Source organism: Alosa sapidissima, chromosome 23 (genome assembly GCF_018492685.1).
Source record: "Alosa sapidissima isolate fAloSap1 chromosome 23, fAloSap1.pri, whole genome shotgun sequence".
Lineage (NCBI taxonomy): Eukaryota > Metazoa > Chordata > Actinopteri > Clupeiformes > Clupeidae > Alosa > Alosa sapidissima.
Window position 1 is genome coordinate 28,983,051 of NC_055979.1, and position 17,500 is coordinate 29,000,550.

Here is a 17,500-nt window from a genome sequence, read left to right on the forward strand (position 1 = left end):
TATCTGACCTTATCAGTTACCAGTCCAACTTGTATAGTTATCTGACCTTAGTTATGTGCATTCAGGTTCAGTGGATGGCCGACATTATGAGATGTTACTGTTTATGAGTGCATTTAATGGAGATATGTTTGTGTGCTATTGTTTATGAGTGCATTTAATGGAGATATGTTTGAGTGCCTTTAAATGGAGATATGTTTGTGTGTTTATGTTTGTGTGTAAGGTGTGTGTTTATGTTTATGTGTAAGGTGTGTGTTTATGTTTGTGTGTAAGGTGTGTTTATGTTTGTGTGTAAGGTGTGTGTTTGTTTGTGTGTAAGGTGCAAACATCTAGACACTGTTGTACCTGACTTGATATTTTTGTTCTTCAGGTCGCCCAATACCCAAATGACCAGAGTCCATTATTGCAGCAAGTCCAGGAGACGCCTTCAATTGCTGATCCATAACACACACACAGACACACACAGACACACTTCCATAATGCAGGATGTTTCATAAGATCTGCCCTTAGACCGTCTACTTAAAGTACACTCACACAAACACATACTCTCTCTCACATATACACACACACGCACAATATCATTTAGACAATCTTGGCAGTGGGTAGATGTGTTTTTAATATTTTCTCATAGCCAGTTAGAGAGTGTGTGAATGAGGTGGGTCAGTTGGATTTTGTACTGCTCTGGCCAGAGGTGCTTGTGTCCAGTTGAGGAGAACTTCCAGTCCAGTTCTGGTTCCGGTCTGGTTCTTGGTCTCCAGGTTGTCTGACTTTTATGGATGAGTGTTTGTGTCTGGCTCTGACTATGATGAAGGAAATTTAAATAATAATAAAATGAGACATGTACATGAATGTGAAATGATGATGTATGAGGTTTTGTTATTACATTGATATTAGCTTCTTCATATATATATATATATATATATATATATATATATAACACATATATTTAAATTATATTTAAATGCACTCTCTGGTAGGTTGGATGCACTTTTTAATCCTATTAAATCACATGCTGTTATTCATAAAAACTCGGGGAGATGATTGATGTCTTTGTAAGGTTTGATATTGGAATGGGAAGAGCTTATTTAGAGTATTTTTAAAATTTAAATAATAAACTTCAGAATTATTTGTAAATAAAACTATTAAATAATGAAATTTGCCCAAACCAAACATTTGTTGGCCTTTTTTCTCATCACCAGTGGAGGGTTTTGCTAGCCTGGGTGAACCCAGACAAACTTGTTAGCAAATTTGACTTTATTCTGCAGGTCTGTCTGGAAAGGAGCCCATTGACGCCCATTTCCAATCTTCCCGTTTTGTGATTTCCAGGGGTGTAACCGGCAGTGAAATTAAACTGAAATTGGTTTACCAAATTGTTTCAGAAGTGCAGCAAACAAAGCTTTCTTGTAAACAAAGGTTTTTAACGCCGTTGTTTACTTGATTGTAAAGAAAATATTTGGTGATTTCAAAAAATGATGTCAATGGGATCCTTTCCAGATGGACCTTCAGAGCAAACTCAAATTTGCGAACAGGTTCGTCTGGGTTTTTACCAGTTTCTTCATCTTCCTGTCTCTGCCATCATCATTATATTGCCATTTTAGTGCTGACTTGGCTCTCTCGTGAGCAGAACTACAATCAGTTAAACAAGAACACACACACACACACATGCAGCACTTCCAGATAATACACAGTGGTTTAATAATGGAGAAAGGAAATGACAAGAAATATATGTTTGAAATGCAGTGTTTTTTGTTGGCTGCATCCTTTTTCACTGAAGAGGGTTAAATTGTGTGCACATTAAAAGACAGTGTTGTAAAAATAACTTCTGTTAGAAGAGACATCTCGTCTTTTTTGCTTGAGGCATTACTTTTTTTTTTATCAAACAAGATTTCAACAATGGGTCAAATGTGCAGAACTCCTGAGCGCAAACAGAGAGCCGACAGGACAGACACACACAGCCTTCACGCCAATCCTCTCCAGGAACAAAGCCATCAGTGATGTCACTTCCTCCTCTGGAATTCTCTTGCCAAAGCATCCAACTGTTAGGAAAACGGAATGGAATGAGCTATGAGAGGAAACGGCTCCCCAACAGTGTCCCCTTCTACCGCATAAACAAACACACAATGTTTTGATATGAGTAGTTGATGATTGTACAACAAAATCAATAGTAATTGTATTTAGTAGTGTGACATTAATTGCAATACAACATACACCCAACACAATACAAACTTTAATGAAAGTCAATGGGTTTGGAATATGAATCAGCGTGTCCTAGGTGAGCTGGCACACATTGTTTTGATTGTGCAAATTATCAAACAGTATTTAGTGGTGTCAAAAATGATTGCACAACCCTCACCAGGAAGCTCTTGAGGATGTTTCTTCTCTGTGGTCTCAGGTAGCTGCACTCTCCAGCCTCACATAACTTAATCTCCTCCGAGATCTATGGACACACAGACACACATTTACCAATATGTAGTCTAGCACTTTCCAGACAGATGTTGGTGGTGAGGTCTCTCTCATCGTGCCGGTGACACCAGAGACTTTCTAATGTGGAGACACAGCACTCAAAAAATACTCCATAGAAATGCATGGGGCTAGTTTGTAACGGCAATATGGCCGTTGTCTACACATATCCCACCCCTTCCTCGGCAAAACGTCGACGTGAATACATTGAGCCAATCATGTGGTGTGATGTGAATACATTGAGCCAATCATATGGTGTGTTGTGAAGACATCGTGCCAATCATGTGTTGTGATCTTGCCGCTGGAGCAAGATTGGTGTCGTGAAGCCTTGCGCACGCGCAGTTCGACCCAAAGACTGTGCCCGATGAGTGCCCATAAAACGTTGGAATATGGCCGCCGAGTGGAGGGACTTGCCTAAAAGGACTTTGGTGACACCCAGATGAGGTGAAGCAGAGAATGAGGGAATTGATCAGCCTGGATTTGGTTTATCTGGCCACCAACAGGGATGATCAGGTAGCCAGATGGAGGCAGGAGATCAGCAAATGCTCACCCAAAGGACAGGATCTCTTAGTGTGACCACTGGGGCATTGGGATTACTCTTAAACTAGAGGGAAGACTGCCCCCTACTGGTCCCACCAATACCACCTCCAGCAGCCACTTGGTTTCCCCAGACAGTCCCCTATCCAGGTACTGACCCAGGCCACACCTGATTAGCTTCAACCGAACCGTTCAGCAGAAGCAGGGTACCAACGGGCCAGCTGCTGGCTACAAAGGGTGTGGGCTGCCAAGGCTTTGTTACTGTTCGTGAGGATTATAAAACAATTACTCACCATTCACCATGTGCAGGCCCAAATAACATATGTATGTAGATATGGGGCATTGCTGAGTCATAACAAATGTATATATGTATGTATGCATATGTACTGTAATGTGTGAGTATATGTTTAGGTGCATGTATTTATATAACTATTTTGTTGAAGTTCTAAAGTATTATGTGTGTGTGTGTGTGTGTGTGTGACCCGCTTAATGGCTGCCATGCCATGCATCACCCACGTGGGTGCTACACATTGGTGGTGCAGTTCCCGCCTTCACTGTAACGCACATCGGGTGTCTTGGTAAAGCCTTATATAGATTGCAAGTTGTTGTTGTTTGAATGTGGTCATTGCATACACATGTAAAAACCCATCTCTTTCGGCATTACTTAGCATACTCACTGTGATATATATGAAATGACCTTGGGTGTCATGAAACACACTTTTAAATACAATGTATTATTATTATTATAATTATCATTGCTGGCTGGTGTTGTAGTGGCCAGACCCAGGGGACCCACCTGGGCTGAGTTGAAGGTGTCCACATCTCTTTTCCCGCCCGGGTACCACCCGTGGGACCAGTGCTGAGCCCGAGACAGCTCCACTCCCAGCAGCAGAACCACGGCCGCTAGCAGGATCAGCCTGCACACACACACCATCACTGGGGCTCTGCTCACACACGCACGCGCACACACATACACGCGCACATGCGCACGCGCACGCGCGCGCGCGCGCACGCGCGCGCACGCGCACGCACACACACACACGTGCACACACACGCACACACACGCACGCACGCACACACACACACACGTGCACGCACGCACGCACACACACACACACACACACACACACGCGCACACACACACACACACACACACACACACAAGGAAACACACAATTACCAATACTGCACACAACAAGTACATAAACACATACCTCAAAGACATACTCAAAGCTGCAGAGATGAAAAAATATACACTAACCATCCCCAAACTTTTTGTAGATTTAAATGCACATTCACACTCCAGATGTGCAGAAACACACACACACACACACACAATTGACAAAGCTGCAGACACAAATGTGCACATTCATACACACCCCACACTTCATGATGAACCCATACACACATTTGCTCCTGTGTGACACCTACTCACACAATGACAGCGCAATGACACACACACACACTCACACAATGACAGCGCATAACCATCTGTATACCCATTTATTATTAGCATGTGCAAACATGGCTGGGTCATTTGTCTGAAACAGACATTTCTGCCATTCTCTCTGGAGAAATTGCACATTATGCTATTTCAAACTGTGTGAAAAGGTAATGATAAAGCACATGGATTTTTTTACAAGCTAGCGAACTGTTAAGTTTGCATACGTTTGGCAGAACTATGTGGATGTTACAAGGTAAGAAACACGATTTAAAACGAGTTTCTTGTTTCTCACTTCTCTTTCCGGGACGGTAGTCTCAATGTTGCAAGGTTGGTTTTCCGCCTGGGGACGCTAGGCGCAGCGGGGAAAGTCACCATTTTCACCGGAACAGGTCATTTAACCATCCAAATGATTTCTAAACGGGTTTATTAAGTTGAAATAGTTGCCAAGTTCCCCTTTAATCCTTAATTCTTTATACACTGTTGTGCAAAATAAGAGAGAGTTTAAAAAGCTCTTACATGTTCCTACTTTGAGGTTCCTCCTGGAGGTCCTGTTCTCTGCTGGTGCTGGGGTTCCTGTTGTGTGATGTAGAACCTCTGGAGTAGCTCTGAGGGACTTGTATCTCTCTGACCTGTTGTGTTGTTGTTGTTGTTGTTGTTGACTTCTCTCTCAGTGTGGATCCTTATGCGCCACTCACTCGTCCTGAACTGGTGAAGAAGCTTCCAGGTGGTGTCTGAATCTCCTCTTGCTCTCCACCCAAATTTATCTCCTGCTGGAGCCTTCATCTGTGCATCCTCCTCCTCCTCCTCCTCCTCATCGTCAGAGTGAGGCGGGCTTCTCGTGTGCGTAAGAGCCAACGGCTCAATTCCAATTATCATCTTCAAACAGACGTAATCCACACGTGCCCCCGTGTGTGGACTTACAAGTCTCAGCCTGACCCGACCCCACGGCTCAGAGGAGAAACCCGAGACCAGACTTCACTGCTCTCATACACAAGGGAATCTATACATTTGATAGTAAAAATGATTGGTTGTTGATTGGCCACTATGTGAAATCCCCTATCCACTTGGAATTTCATATCTCTCCTGTGTACAATTGAAATATGTGTGGGAATTCATTATTATTATTATTATTATTATTGTTATTGTTATATGTCATAATGGGACTGTCTGGGAATGTTGTAGAAATCAACTGTTTTCCTAAAGAGTATTTCAGCAACACTTCGATAAACAGGAAAACAAAGGCGGACTTGTTGTGAAGTTGTTAGTTGGACTGATATCTAGTCGTGATGCTGAAGAAGTTTGAATCACAATAGAGCAGTGAGACATAGCAAAGTCCTTTTAGGCAAGTCCCTCCACTCGGCGGCCATATTGCAACGCTTTTTGGGCACTCATCGGGCGTCCTATTCAGCAGAAATGCGCGTGCGCAAGGCTTCACGACACCAATCTTGCTCCAGCGGCGAGTTCACAACACATGATTGGGAAGATGTCTTCACAACACAACATATGATTGGCTCAATGTATTCACATCACACCACATGATTGGCACGATGTCTTCAGAACACACCACATGATTGGCTCAATGTATTCACATGTCGACGTTTTGCCGAGGAAGGGGTGGGATATGTGTAGACAACGGCCATATTGGCGTTACAAACTAACCCCATGCATTTCTATGGAGTATTTTTTGAGTGCTGTGTCTCCTCATTAGAAAGTCTCTGGACATAGACAAGTCTCCTCTGATTGTTTCCTGCCCTGCGTCTGATTAATCACCTGTGTCTTTAATATTTCATCCACACCTGTTAAGATGGGGGCGAAGGTCACCTGAAAACCCTCATGTCTCATCTTGTTCCGGAAAGATCCAGGCCTCTTCTCTACCACACACACACACACACACACACACACACACACACTCCCCTCTCCTCCCTTCGTTTCTTGTGTCAATCTGAAGGGTCCCCGAGGACAAGTGAGGAGCGGGAGAGTAAACACACGCAACTGTGACGGGCTTCGATCAGCAGCGTGTGTGTGTGTCGAGAGTGACAGGGATGGGCTGGCTGGCTGTGTGTGTGTGTGTGTGAATGAGAATGGAGAGGTCATGGGCTATGTGTGTGTGTGTGTGTGTGTGTGTATAGAGAGCGGTGTGTGCATGTGTGTTTGTATGGAGAGCGGTTTGTGTGTGTAATATGTGTGTGTAACATAATCACACGCATGTACACACAAATCAGCTAACACAAATATACACAAAGACAGAAGGTGTCAGGCATTTTAAGAAGGGGTTGTTGCCCCCCCACCACACGTAGGAAGATGACTCATGCAAACCAATGCAAACCAGGCGCCAGCACCACTGACCTCTAACCGTGTTTGCCCATGTCGGTCCGCTCCGAGCCTGAGCAAGGAGACGGACAGCACAGGCTCATGGAGGCCAGCACTCTGCAGCAGTGGAGCACAGACAGCACAGGCTCATGGAGGCCAGCACTCTGCAGCAGTGGAGCAAAGACAGCACAGGCTCATGGAGGCCAGCACTCTGCAGCAGTGGAGCACAGACAGCCATATTAATGGAGAGTTCTGGCCATGTCACATATAGATTTCTTTTTTTCTAGAGGTCAGCTACAGTGCTATACACTCTGGGGGCATGAACATGGGGGCTCACAAACATGCCCCCAGAATGCAGCACTGTAGCTGCCTGACTCCTCTAGCTGTTGCCCCCAGAATGCAGCACTGTAGCTGCCTGACTCCTCTAGCTGTTGCCCCCAGAGTGCAGCACTGTAGCTGCCTGGCTCCTCTACTGTAGCTGTTGGCTGCAGCAACTCGAGCTCGGTAGAACCGATTGTTTTCAGGTTTTTTCGTAATGACAGTAAGCCTACTCGGGGACCTCGAGAAACCGATCCATTTGATCGATCGCCAGAATTCTCCTTTAAAGGGTCGTTCACACCAAGAACGATAACTATAACACCAATGGCAAAAAATTATCACTCTAGCTAACAACGTCCACACATAAACTATAACAAATGTCCCTTAAACTCATTTGGTCAGGTAGAGAAATACATTTTGTGGTAAGAAGTGGCATTTAGGGTGAATAACACCTCATGTTATTGCCTTCAGAGTAAAATAATGGATACTCATTTGTTTTGAAATGTGTTTTCCTTGACTGTTGCAGAATCAGCCTTAAAAAGCACTAACTACCTTGGCACCCAAAAAGGAGGAAAGTAGAGGACAGCTAATTTAGTCTTAATATCATAAGTACAAGCAATTAAGCACCCAAGTTCACACACAAACAAAAACACACACACACACACACACAAACACACACAACCTGAGAGAGACGGATTAAAATCTCAAGCACTTTTATTAGGTTTCAACAATATCTTGCTTAGAAAGGCCATTAGGCACTATATAATTATATATCAATTTTAAATCATATATATAATTATATATACATATATATTCAATTTTGGAATAACAAAACACTAGAAAACAGATGCAAATAAAAAACATACAATTTTAAGACAATAATACCAAAAAATAAGATAAAAAAAGCAAAAGACATAAGAAGAGAAGAGAAGAGAAGAGAAGAGAGAAGCAACCGAGTGCTGCAGGACTCGTGGAGCTGGTCCCAGTGCAGATTAATACACACGGCTGCAAGAAAGGGGCGGGAACCAGACAGGAAGGAGATTTAAATAAGCGTATAGTATGTACAGAGGGGTGGGGTCACTTGAGTATGGGGGAGGGGTTATAATGAGGGGGTGGGGTCATTTGAGCATGGGGGAGGGGTTATAATGAGGGGGTGGGTCTAGCGTGAGATCCAATCACAGTGGGTGTAGGAAGATAAGTGCCAAGGAGAGGACAGGGGAGAAGAACGTCACATTCTAATGGGAGGTGGCACTGTCACAGGCAGGCAGACACACACACACACACACACACACACACACACACACGCACACACACACACACACACACGCACACACGCACACAAAGCTTCCCTATCAACCAGTGGATTAAAGAACAAGAATTCAAAATGGTGGCATCTAAAACAATCTCCTGTGACTCGAATCGGAGCTGTGGGTGTCTGGTTCTCCACAGAGGAACTGGGCTCTCTAGGGTGGAATGGGAGGAAGTTCTGGAAAGAAATGGACTAGAACCTCAAGTAAAACTGCTGAGGTTCTAAGCTGGACCACCGTACCAGAGGGATGTCCGTTCCTGGGTTCTAGGCATGGCATTCTGACTCTGGGTTCTAGGCATAGCATTCTGACTCTGGGTTCTGAGAGCCCTCCCCATGGGCGGAGCCAAACCATAAAAGGCTTTTCTCCAACCAATAAGCAGGAACCTCTAAAATGGGGGTGTAGCCTAGAGCTATATGGATTAAGATTGGCACAGTGTCACCTCTCGAGTGGGAGGGGCATGAACAGGAAGTGACATCCTTCAACAGAATGGGATGTCATCAGGCCCCTCAAACATCCAGCCAATCATGCCACGCCCTGTCATAGCCTGTGAGGCAGTGCTCACACGCACACACACACACACACACACACGCACGCACGCACGCACACACACACACATCTACCATCGCAAACAGACAGGAGTTTCATGGACACAATCCAAGATTTTTTTTTTAAAAAAGAATAAAAAATAAACTTTGACCTATCAGATATTTTGCCTGCTTCCATTCCAATTGCTGCTGCCAGTGGGGGTCGAATAAGAGGATTGTGTGTGTCAAACAGGTCACCAGAGCACAAGCAATTACAATTCCTAATCAATACTCCCTTTCATCGGCAGGCTGGATTTAGGCAGGCCGCTGAGGAGAATCCACACGAATAGCCTAGAACATTCCACACACCTCCCTCCACCAAACATCCTGGGACATCCCATTATGACGTCACAATGACACATTCCAAAGCGGGGCCTCGGCGTTTTTTTGAAGGTCAAGCGATGAGCAGGTGGGGCTAGTGCAACAGGTTAAGGGGGCTACTCAGAGGAATTGGCTTTGTGAAACTCGTCACGGTCTGTGAGGGTTCCAGCATCATGTGGCAGTTGACACCATGTTTCCAGGGCAACAAATACAGTGGCAAAAAAAAACTATGTGGCTGTCTAATAATCATGTGACTGCTGGAGAAGTTTGGCAGCTGTGGTCAAAGGAGCTGTAGGCAAAACAAAAGAGAATGTCCTTGCCCGCTCGTACACACAGATTGTGGTAAGGTCATCTTTTAAGGCGAGTAGTAGGGCATGTCCATTGCTACAATCCTGACTAAAGACTCCTACCCTTCCTCGTCCCCCCCCCTTGTAAAACAAGTTCAGCCAAATGTAGAAGACAGTAACAAGTACTCCACGTTATGACCATCGTATGTCCTCCATGAGAACATCATACGCATGAATAATGACCATCGTATGTACTCCATGAGAACATCATACGCATGAATAATGACCACTGAGACCTGTAGGGAGCAGGTGATTATGTAGAAACACAGATGCCTTCACCCTCCTGAACCAAAATCAAGCTGTTCCATTGCTCTCTCGCTCTCTCTCCCTCTCTCTCTACTCTTCTCCTTCTTTGTCTGTATCCCTCTTTCCCAGCACCCGGGACCCCTGCCCTCTTTTCTGGGTGGCAGAGCTGAGAGAGGAGATGGGTGGAGCAGTGTGGGGTTGAGAGAGGAGAGGAGAGGAGAGGAGATGGGTGGAGCAGTGTGGGGTTGAGAGAGGAGAGGAGAGGAGATGGGTGGAGCAGTGTGGGGTTGAGAGGAGAGGAGAGGAGAGGAGATGGGTGGAGCAGTGTGGGGTTGAGAGAGGAGAGGAGAGGAGATGGGTGGAGCAGTGTGGGGTTGAGAGGAGAGGAGAGGAGAGGAGAGGAGATGGGTGGAGCAGTGTGGGGTTGAGAGGAGAGGAGGTGGGTGGAGCAGTGTGGGGTTGAGAGGAGAGGAGGTGGGTGGAGCAGTGTGGGGTTGAGAGAGGAGAGGAGATGGGTGGAGCAGTGTGGGGTTGAGAGGAGAGGAGATGGGTGGAGCAGTGTGGGGTTGAGAGGAGAGGAGATGGGTGGAGCAGTGTGGGGTTGAGAGAGGAGAGGAGATGGGTGGAGCAGTGTGGGGTTGAGAGAGGAGAGGAGATGGGTGGAGCAGTGTGGGGTTGAGAGGAGAGGAGATGGGTGGAGCAGTGTGGGGTTGAGGAGAGGAGAGGAGAGGAGAGGAGATGGGTGGAGCAGTGTGGGGTTGAGGAGAGGAGGTGGGTGGAGCAGTGTGGGGTTGAGCTGGGCTACCACTGTATTTGGCACACAGTCTGACCTTAGAGGGGAACACATGTGTGTGTGTGTGTGTGTGTGTGTGTGTGTGTGTGTGTGTGTGTGTGTGTGTGTGTATGTCTGTGTGCGTGTGTCTGTGTCTGTATTGCCACACTGTCACACTGGCTCTGTGGCACCACCTGGTTGTGGCCCTGAGAAATGCGACATGCCAGCACCAGCTTCAGCATGGGCATCTGAGCTCAGTGGAGACTGAGGCTTTTCTTTCACGCTGACAAATGAAACGACGCTCAGCCACACGGACTCAAATCACTGGAGCGGGATATTCACCAAACCACACAAACACCACGGGCCTGCACAGCATAAGGTCGCAAGGGATGAGTGTGTGTGTCTGTGTCTGTGTGTGTGTGTTTGTGTCTGTGTATTTGTGTCTGTGTATATGTGCTGTGTGTATGTGTGACAGTGTGTGTGTGTGTGTACATGTACACGTGCATGTTCGCTGAGGATACATGGTGCATCCTGATTGGCTGCCTTCTGTACTCGTGTGACTTGAGCACCAATCAAGATGTCAGATCAAAGAAGTCACAAGTCACAGAGATTTACGTCACTCAACCGCAATAAAAAAAAACAACAACAAAAGAAAAGTAAAAAACAAATAAAATCAAAAGAATAAAAAGATATAGCAGAAACACAAGCCAAGGCCCAGCGCCTGCAGATCACCTGCAGTCACCTGCAGTCACCTGTGGAGCCGATCCTGTTTGATCCTACCCAAGGCCAGATGCATTCTGGGTAAAGGTTGGTCACTCTTAAACCACAGCCAAACGGCCCTCTAAAAGCAAACCTGTGAAAGGGGGGTGAGTGTATATATACAGGAGGAGAAGGTGGGGGCATATTAACATCATCAATATTACAAAATATTCAAGAAGGCATCTCTGATATTCTTTTCAATTCTCTCCATCCCAATCTGGTCAGGTTATCCATTTTTTCTCTCTCTTTCTCTCTCTTTCTCTCGCTCTCTCGCTCTGTCCATGTGTCTGTCCGTTCCTGCGTTCTTGTTCCCTTTTCCATCAGTCCATGGAATCAACCAGTGACCAGTAACTCAGTCCCTCTGTGTCCATCCCCTACTTGAAGTTGGCGTAGTCGGAAAAGGCATCGATATACTCCTGGACCACTTTATAGCAGAACTCGTACTGCTCCTGTGTGTGGGGGAGGGGGGGAGAGAGAGAGAGAGAGAGAGAGAGAGAGAGAGAGAGAGAGAGAGAGAGAGAGAGAGGAGGGAATTAAAAACCGACAGCTGTGAAATAAAAAGGAAACTGAAAACACAGGAGAGAAGTCACATCACGTGTGCGGTGGTTAGCAGTGCTTATACGAGGTCACGGTTTTAAGTGCTTAAACCAGCTCGAGTCAGGTTCAGGTAGATGAGGTCTGTGATTGGCTAATGATTGGATGAACTAGCAGTGCTCACCAGTGTCTGCACCATGTGTGGCCTCTGCAGCCTCAGGCTCTTGACCGTCTGGAACACGTCCAGTATGCCCTCGGCCTTCACGCGCTCCAGAACCGTGCTCAGCGCGCAGAACGTCCCGGTCCGGCCCGCACCCGCACTGCACACACACACACACACACACGCACACACAAAAGCACGCACCCACGCACCCACACGTTGGTTTACATTAGCAGGCGAGAAATATGACAACTGGAGACACAGCTACTGACTGAAGACATTCAATCTGATTGGCTGAGGCCAGTCTGTGAAGCTGTGTGTGATTGGTGGAGGCGGACCTGCAGTGCACTGTGATTGGGTGGTTCCCGGATTGCTGCTGTTGCTTCTGCACGGCAGCGATGATGTTGATCATCCCCTTCCCATCCGTGGGAATGCCCACCTCGGGCCAGCCGTGGAAATGGAACTGCCTGACCGCACGAGCCTTATTCTCCTACAGAGAGAGAGAGAGAGAGAGAGAGAGAGAGAGAGGGGGGGGGGGGGGGGAGAGAGAGAGAGAGAGAGAATGGGGGAGAGGGGGAGAGAGAGAAGAGAGAGAGAGAGAGAGAGAGAGAGAGAGAGAGACAGAGAGAGAGAGAGAGAGAGAGAGAGAGAGAGAGAGAGAGAGAGAGAGACAATTCTGTTAAGTATGTATTTATTTTTTTCTTTACCTCTTCTGTGCACATGTAATTGAGCTTTGGCAATAATGTTCATGCAACGTTCATGCCAATAAAGCTTTCTTGAATTGAATTGAATTGAGAGAGAGAGAGAGAGAGAGAAGAGAGAGAGAGGGGGGAGAGAGAGAGAAAAGAGAGAGGGGAGAGAGAGGGGGAGGGGAGAGAGAGAAAGGGAGAGAGAGAATGGGGGAGAGGGGAGAGAGAGGAGAGAAGAGAGAGAGAGGGGGGAGAGAAAAGAGAGAGGGGAGAGAGAGGGGGGAGGAGAGAGAGAAAGGGAGAGAGAGAATGGGGGAGAGGGGAGAGAGAGGAGAGAAGAGAGAGAGAGGGGGGAGAGAGAGAGAAAAGAGAGAGGGGAGAGAGAGGGGGAGGGGAGAGAGAGAAAGGGAGAGAGAGAATGGGGGAGAGGGGAGAGAGAGGAGAGAGAGAGAGAGAGAATGCTATATTCATCACCAAGTGTTGCAGCTGTAGTTTGCATAGAACATGACTGACACAAAGAGTACATTACAGACTGACAACTGATGCCTCTAAGCCGAATATGAATAAATAAAGAAGATAAAAATCTCAAGGAGAGAGGGGGACAGAAAGAGACAATCTCCTCATTCAATAAGGAATGTGTTTTCTCAAGTGATTAATGGAGAATGGTCATGTAATGTAAAGGTGTAGGGTGATTGGTGCATTACTGTCACATGACCAAGCAAGGTGTAGGGTGATTGGTGCATTACTGTCACGTGACCAAGCAAGGTGTAGGGTGATTGGTGCATTGGTGTCACCTAAAGAAGCGCAGGGTCAGCCATGACCCTCTATGATGTGATTGGTGTGGTACGGTCACATGACCAGCCCGCTATGATGTGATTGGTGTGGTACGGTCACATGACCAGCCCGCTATGATGTGATTGGTGTGGTGGCGGTCACATGACTCACTCTGTTGTTGGTGACTAGCAGGTCTCTGATGGTGTAGCTCTCGCTCTCCTCCTCTCTCTTCAGCTCGATGGAGACGTCTCCATGCACCACCACCCCGTCACTAGGCCAGTACTGAGCACACTTCTCCTGCAGGGGGCGACAGAGAGACCAGGGAGGAGGAGGAGGAGGAGGAGGAGGAGGAGGAGGAGGAGGAGGAGGAGGAGGAGGAGGAGGAGGAGGAGGAGGAGGAGGGTAAGACAAGAAAAAGAGGGAGAGGAGGGGAAAGATGAAAAGGAAGCGTCAAAGACGAGAGGGAGAGAGAGACTGCTGTGTGTGTGTGTGTGTGTGTGTGTGTGTGTGTGTGTGTGTGTGTGTGTGTGTGTGTCAGTGCTGCTGTGTGTGGTGTGGGTGTGTCAGTGCTGTTGGGTATGTCTGTGTGTGTGTGTGTGTGTGTGTGTGTGTGTGTGTTATGGGGCGTACTTGTCCTCTCTCCTCGAGCTCCGTGAGCATCACGATGGAGCAGCTCCTCCACTCCCAGATCATCCTCCAGAAGTCCTCAATGGTGTGCTGCAGTGGGCCCTGACTGGCCATGTACGAGTCCTTCTGCCGGTAGCCCTGCGCACACACACACACACACACACACGAACATGCACACACGTGCACACACACACAGGCATTCACACACACACACCGCGCGCGCACACACACAAACACGCACACAAGCACACACACACACACGCACACACACACGCACACACGCACACACAAACACGCAGGCAGGGAAGAACACACGAGAGAACTTTCTGTACATGTTTACTAAACAGACATAATGCACTCTGTACATGTTTACTAAATAGATATAATGCACTCGGGAGAACACCAGAGCTAGATCATAGACTAGACAAATGTTTATTATAAAGACATTATGCACACAAGAGAAACACCAGAGGGCTACCTCAAACCACTGAGTGTGTGTGGGTGTGTGGGTGTGTGTGTGTGGGTTGGTGTTTAAGTGTGATGTGACTCTGCAGTATTTGTATTTGTTGTGGTGATGTGTGCGTGTGCGTGTGTGTGTGTGTGTGTGTGTGTGTGTGCGTGCGTGTATGTGTCTGTGTATGTGTGTGTGTGTGTGTGTGTGTGTGTGTGTGTGTATGTGCGTGCGTGCGTGTGTGCTCCTACATCGATAAAGGAGGCGTTGACGTAGTCCGTGTTCTCCTCGCCCCTCTTCACAGGGATGATCACTCTGTTGAACTCATCTGGGGAAACAGCAAGGGCCACCATAAACAAACACAGCAAAACACACACACACAGACGCACACACACACACATACGCACACACACACACACACACACGCATCACAGATGTGCACACACACACACACACACACAGACGCATCACAGATGTGCACACACACCCACACACACACACACACACATACACAGTATACACACTAGGGATGTAACGGTTCATGTATTCGTATTGAACCGAAGTGGTACGGGCGTCACGGTTCGGTGCATGAATTTACACGGAGAATACACGGTATAAAAATACATAAAACTTGTGTGCGGATTAATTAATGTCATGCGCAATTACTGTTAAGTAGCCAGAGTTACGGGAGTTCTTTAGCGACACCTAACGCTAATCTGTAGCCTCGCCTTAGCTCTGAAGCTCTGATTGGCGCCTATGTTTTTTTTGTCAGGTCGTTGGTCGAGTCCGTCAGTCATTAGCAGCACTAAGGTTAGACCCACAAGAGTTAGAGGATCCGCTGGTCTCTTTAAGATCGCAAGTTTGAGAACTTCAGTTACAGTGGTACAGGCGAGAGAGTGGTGGATAAGATGAAACTGTGTGTCGGCGTTGTTCAGCAGTTGTTGGGTATGTGAGTGGAAAAAATGCTACACATATTCGAAGCCATCACCCAGATGATGTAGGCTACCAATCACTGAAACGAGGGGAAAAAACTTCCCAGCCTTCAGCAGCCTTTGGATACACATACAAATAGGGCCAAAACCTATGGCTTAAATTAAATGATTTCATAATGACAGAAAGCTATGTAAATCGCGTGGTAATTACCTTTATGTTGGGGTAACTTGTAACTTCTCACATGAGGAGCTGGTAGTGTTAAGTGCATAGACAGTAATATAAAGTGACAACGCTAACCAGGCTAATACACAAACCATGCTACTAGTCAGGGGGCCTATGTGGTTTCTGTGGGATTGAAATGTTAATTTTTGGAGAGTGGTTGGACTGTCTTTAGAGGTCATTGAACATGGAGAAAAATTATGTCTCCGTTTTTTTTTTACCTGTTTTAACCCTATTTTTGTGAATTTGTATATTTCACTATAATTAACACCATACATTTCGCCTAAATCACTGGCTATGTTAAATAAAGTTCACAAAACAGTTATTTTCTTATTTTAAACAGTATGATTGTATGTCAGTATTATGATTGTATGTCAAACAATTAGAGATAAGATCAATAACCTATCAGTTTCACCAAATAGACATACTCCATTGCTGAAAGATAGCGAAAACATAACAGAATCACAGATGAGACCTTGAACAACATTTAATTAATTTACATATACACAACATATTAGATCTCACCTCCACAACTTCATCAAAATCTACAACTAGTCCACTAGACCCTATTCCTACTCACCTTCTTAAGACTGCTCTCCCCTTCCTGGATAATGTTTCGCTCCAGATTATAAATAATTAAATGCTATCAGGGCATGTACCGCAGTCGTTTAAGACATCTGTTATTAAGCCCTCCCTCAAAAAACCTAGCCTTGTATCAATACTGGTCCTCCTGGACCTCAGCGCTGCCTTTGACACCATTGACAATGACATACTACTTAGGCTGAAAATTTGATAGGCATCAAAGACTCAGCACTCGCTTGGTTTAGATCAGTGTTTTTCAACCACTGTGCCGGGGCACACTAGTGTGCCGTGAGAGATCATCAGGTGTGCCACAGAAAATTACTCAAATGTCACTCACTGGTCCAGAAAAGCAACTGTTGCATCAAAGAATTTATAACGACATACTCTCATTGATTGTATGATTGCACTATTTGTGGTATGCAGGCATTGTACAACGGGGGCCCCATATCCAGTATTCACAGAATCATCACATATCCAGTTCAAAACAACAATTAAATTAGATATAGTCACCTACAAATGAAAAAGAGGGTGCTTGTTTTATTGAGCAGGTCTTGCATAGAAGCCATAATAAGGCCATATCTGTGTATTATTTGAATTTTTAGGCTATGGTATGTTTATTTTTTCTTCACACAGGATTAGTGTGTTAGTGTGCCGTGGGACATTTTAGGTGTCAAAAGTGTGCCGTGGCACAAAAAAGGTTGAAAAACACTGGTTTAGATCATACCTTCCTAACCGTCAACAATTTGTACAGGTCCATAATAAACCATCTACCCAGGTAAAGGTTATGGTAAAATGTGGAGTGCCTCAAGGCTCACTGAGGCCCCTGTTGTTTAGCAGATGATACATAAATATACCTCTCCATAAAACCTGATGAATTAACACCGTTAGCCAAACTTGACAGATGTATAAGAGATATAAAGACATGGATGACGAATAATTTCCTGCTTTTGAACTCAGATAAAACAGAAGTCATGGTTTTAGGTTCTAAAAAGATGAGGGATATCCTATCCACATCACAGGCTACATATAGTAGTGATCTTCCACTGACCTCATCAACAAGTGTTAAAAACCTAGGACCTAGCACTAAGTAATCACATAAAACAGATCACCAAAACTTAATTTTACC

The 17,500-nt window shown here is 45.9% G+C and overlaps 3 protein-coding genes across 6 annotated transcripts in view; 1 reads left to right on the plus strand and 2 right to left on the minus strand.

The window, feature by feature from the left end:
* Nucleotides 1-1,162, plus strand: part of lmo7b (LIM domain 7b) — a 43,979-nt gene extending 42,817 nt beyond the window's left edge. The window contains 1 exon segment of the mRNA XM_042081722.1: nucleotides 368-1,162. Coding sequence (XP_041937656.1) covers nucleotides 368-387 — 20 coding nt within the window. The 3' untranslated portion in view covers nucleotides 388-1,162.
* A 512-nt stretch (nucleotides 1,163-1,674) lies between these two features.
* Nucleotides 1,675-5,357, minus strand: gnrh2 (gonadotropin-releasing hormone 2). Of its 2 annotated transcripts, none has more exons than XM_042080909.1 (4): nucleotides 4,955-5,357; nucleotides 3,791-3,911; nucleotides 2,351-2,434; nucleotides 1,675-2,033 (listed from the first exon to the last, which is right to left on the minus strand). In XM_042080909.1, coding segments are annotated over exons 1-4 (246 nt in total). In that variant the 5' UTR covers nucleotides 4,957-5,357; the 3' UTR covers nucleotides 1,675-1,994. The 2 variants fall into 2 exon arrangements, with proteins under 2 accessions (XP_041936843.1, XP_041936842.1); XM_042080908.1 differs by having other exon boundaries at nucleotides 3,791-3,938; nucleotides 4,955-5,352.
* A 6,247-nt stretch (nucleotides 5,358-11,604) lies between these two features.
* The window catches only part of ptpra (protein tyrosine phosphatase receptor type A), a 22,202-nt gene continuing 16,306 nt past the window's right edge, over nucleotides 11,605-17,500 (minus strand). For all 3 annotated transcript variants that reach the window (XM_042080827.1, XM_042080826.1, XM_042080825.1), the window contains exons 16-21: nucleotides 14,892-14,968; nucleotides 14,193-14,327; nucleotides 13,734-13,859; nucleotides 12,438-12,589; nucleotides 12,124-12,259; nucleotides 11,605-11,854 (exon numbers count right to left, since the gene is read on the minus strand). In XM_042080827.1, the coding sequence (XP_041936761.1) occupies nucleotides 11,780-11,854; nucleotides 12,124-12,259; nucleotides 12,438-12,589; nucleotides 13,734-13,859; nucleotides 14,193-14,327; nucleotides 14,892-14,968 (701 nt within the window). In that variant the 3' untranslated portion in view covers nucleotides 11,605-11,779. The remainder of the gene's footprint in view (nucleotides 11,855-12,123; nucleotides 12,260-12,437; nucleotides 12,590-13,733; nucleotides 13,860-14,192; nucleotides 14,328-14,891; nucleotides 14,969-17,500) is intronic.

Bases quoted from the DNA above. Each gene is read 5' to 3' on its own strand.
- gnrh2 (XM_042080908.1), bottom strand. From the start codon at position 3,928: ATGGTGTGTGTGTGCAGGCTGATCCTGCTAGCGGCCGTGGTTCTGCTG. The intron at 2,435-3,790 runs GTGGGTCCCCTG...GTGTGTCCATAG, and splicing joins ACACCTTCAACTCAGCCCAG to ATCTCGGAGGAGATTAAGTT. The intron at 2,034-2,350 runs GTGAGGGTTGTG...TTTTCCTAACAG, and splicing joins ACATCCTCAAGAGCTTCCTG to TTGGATGCTTTGGCAAGAGA.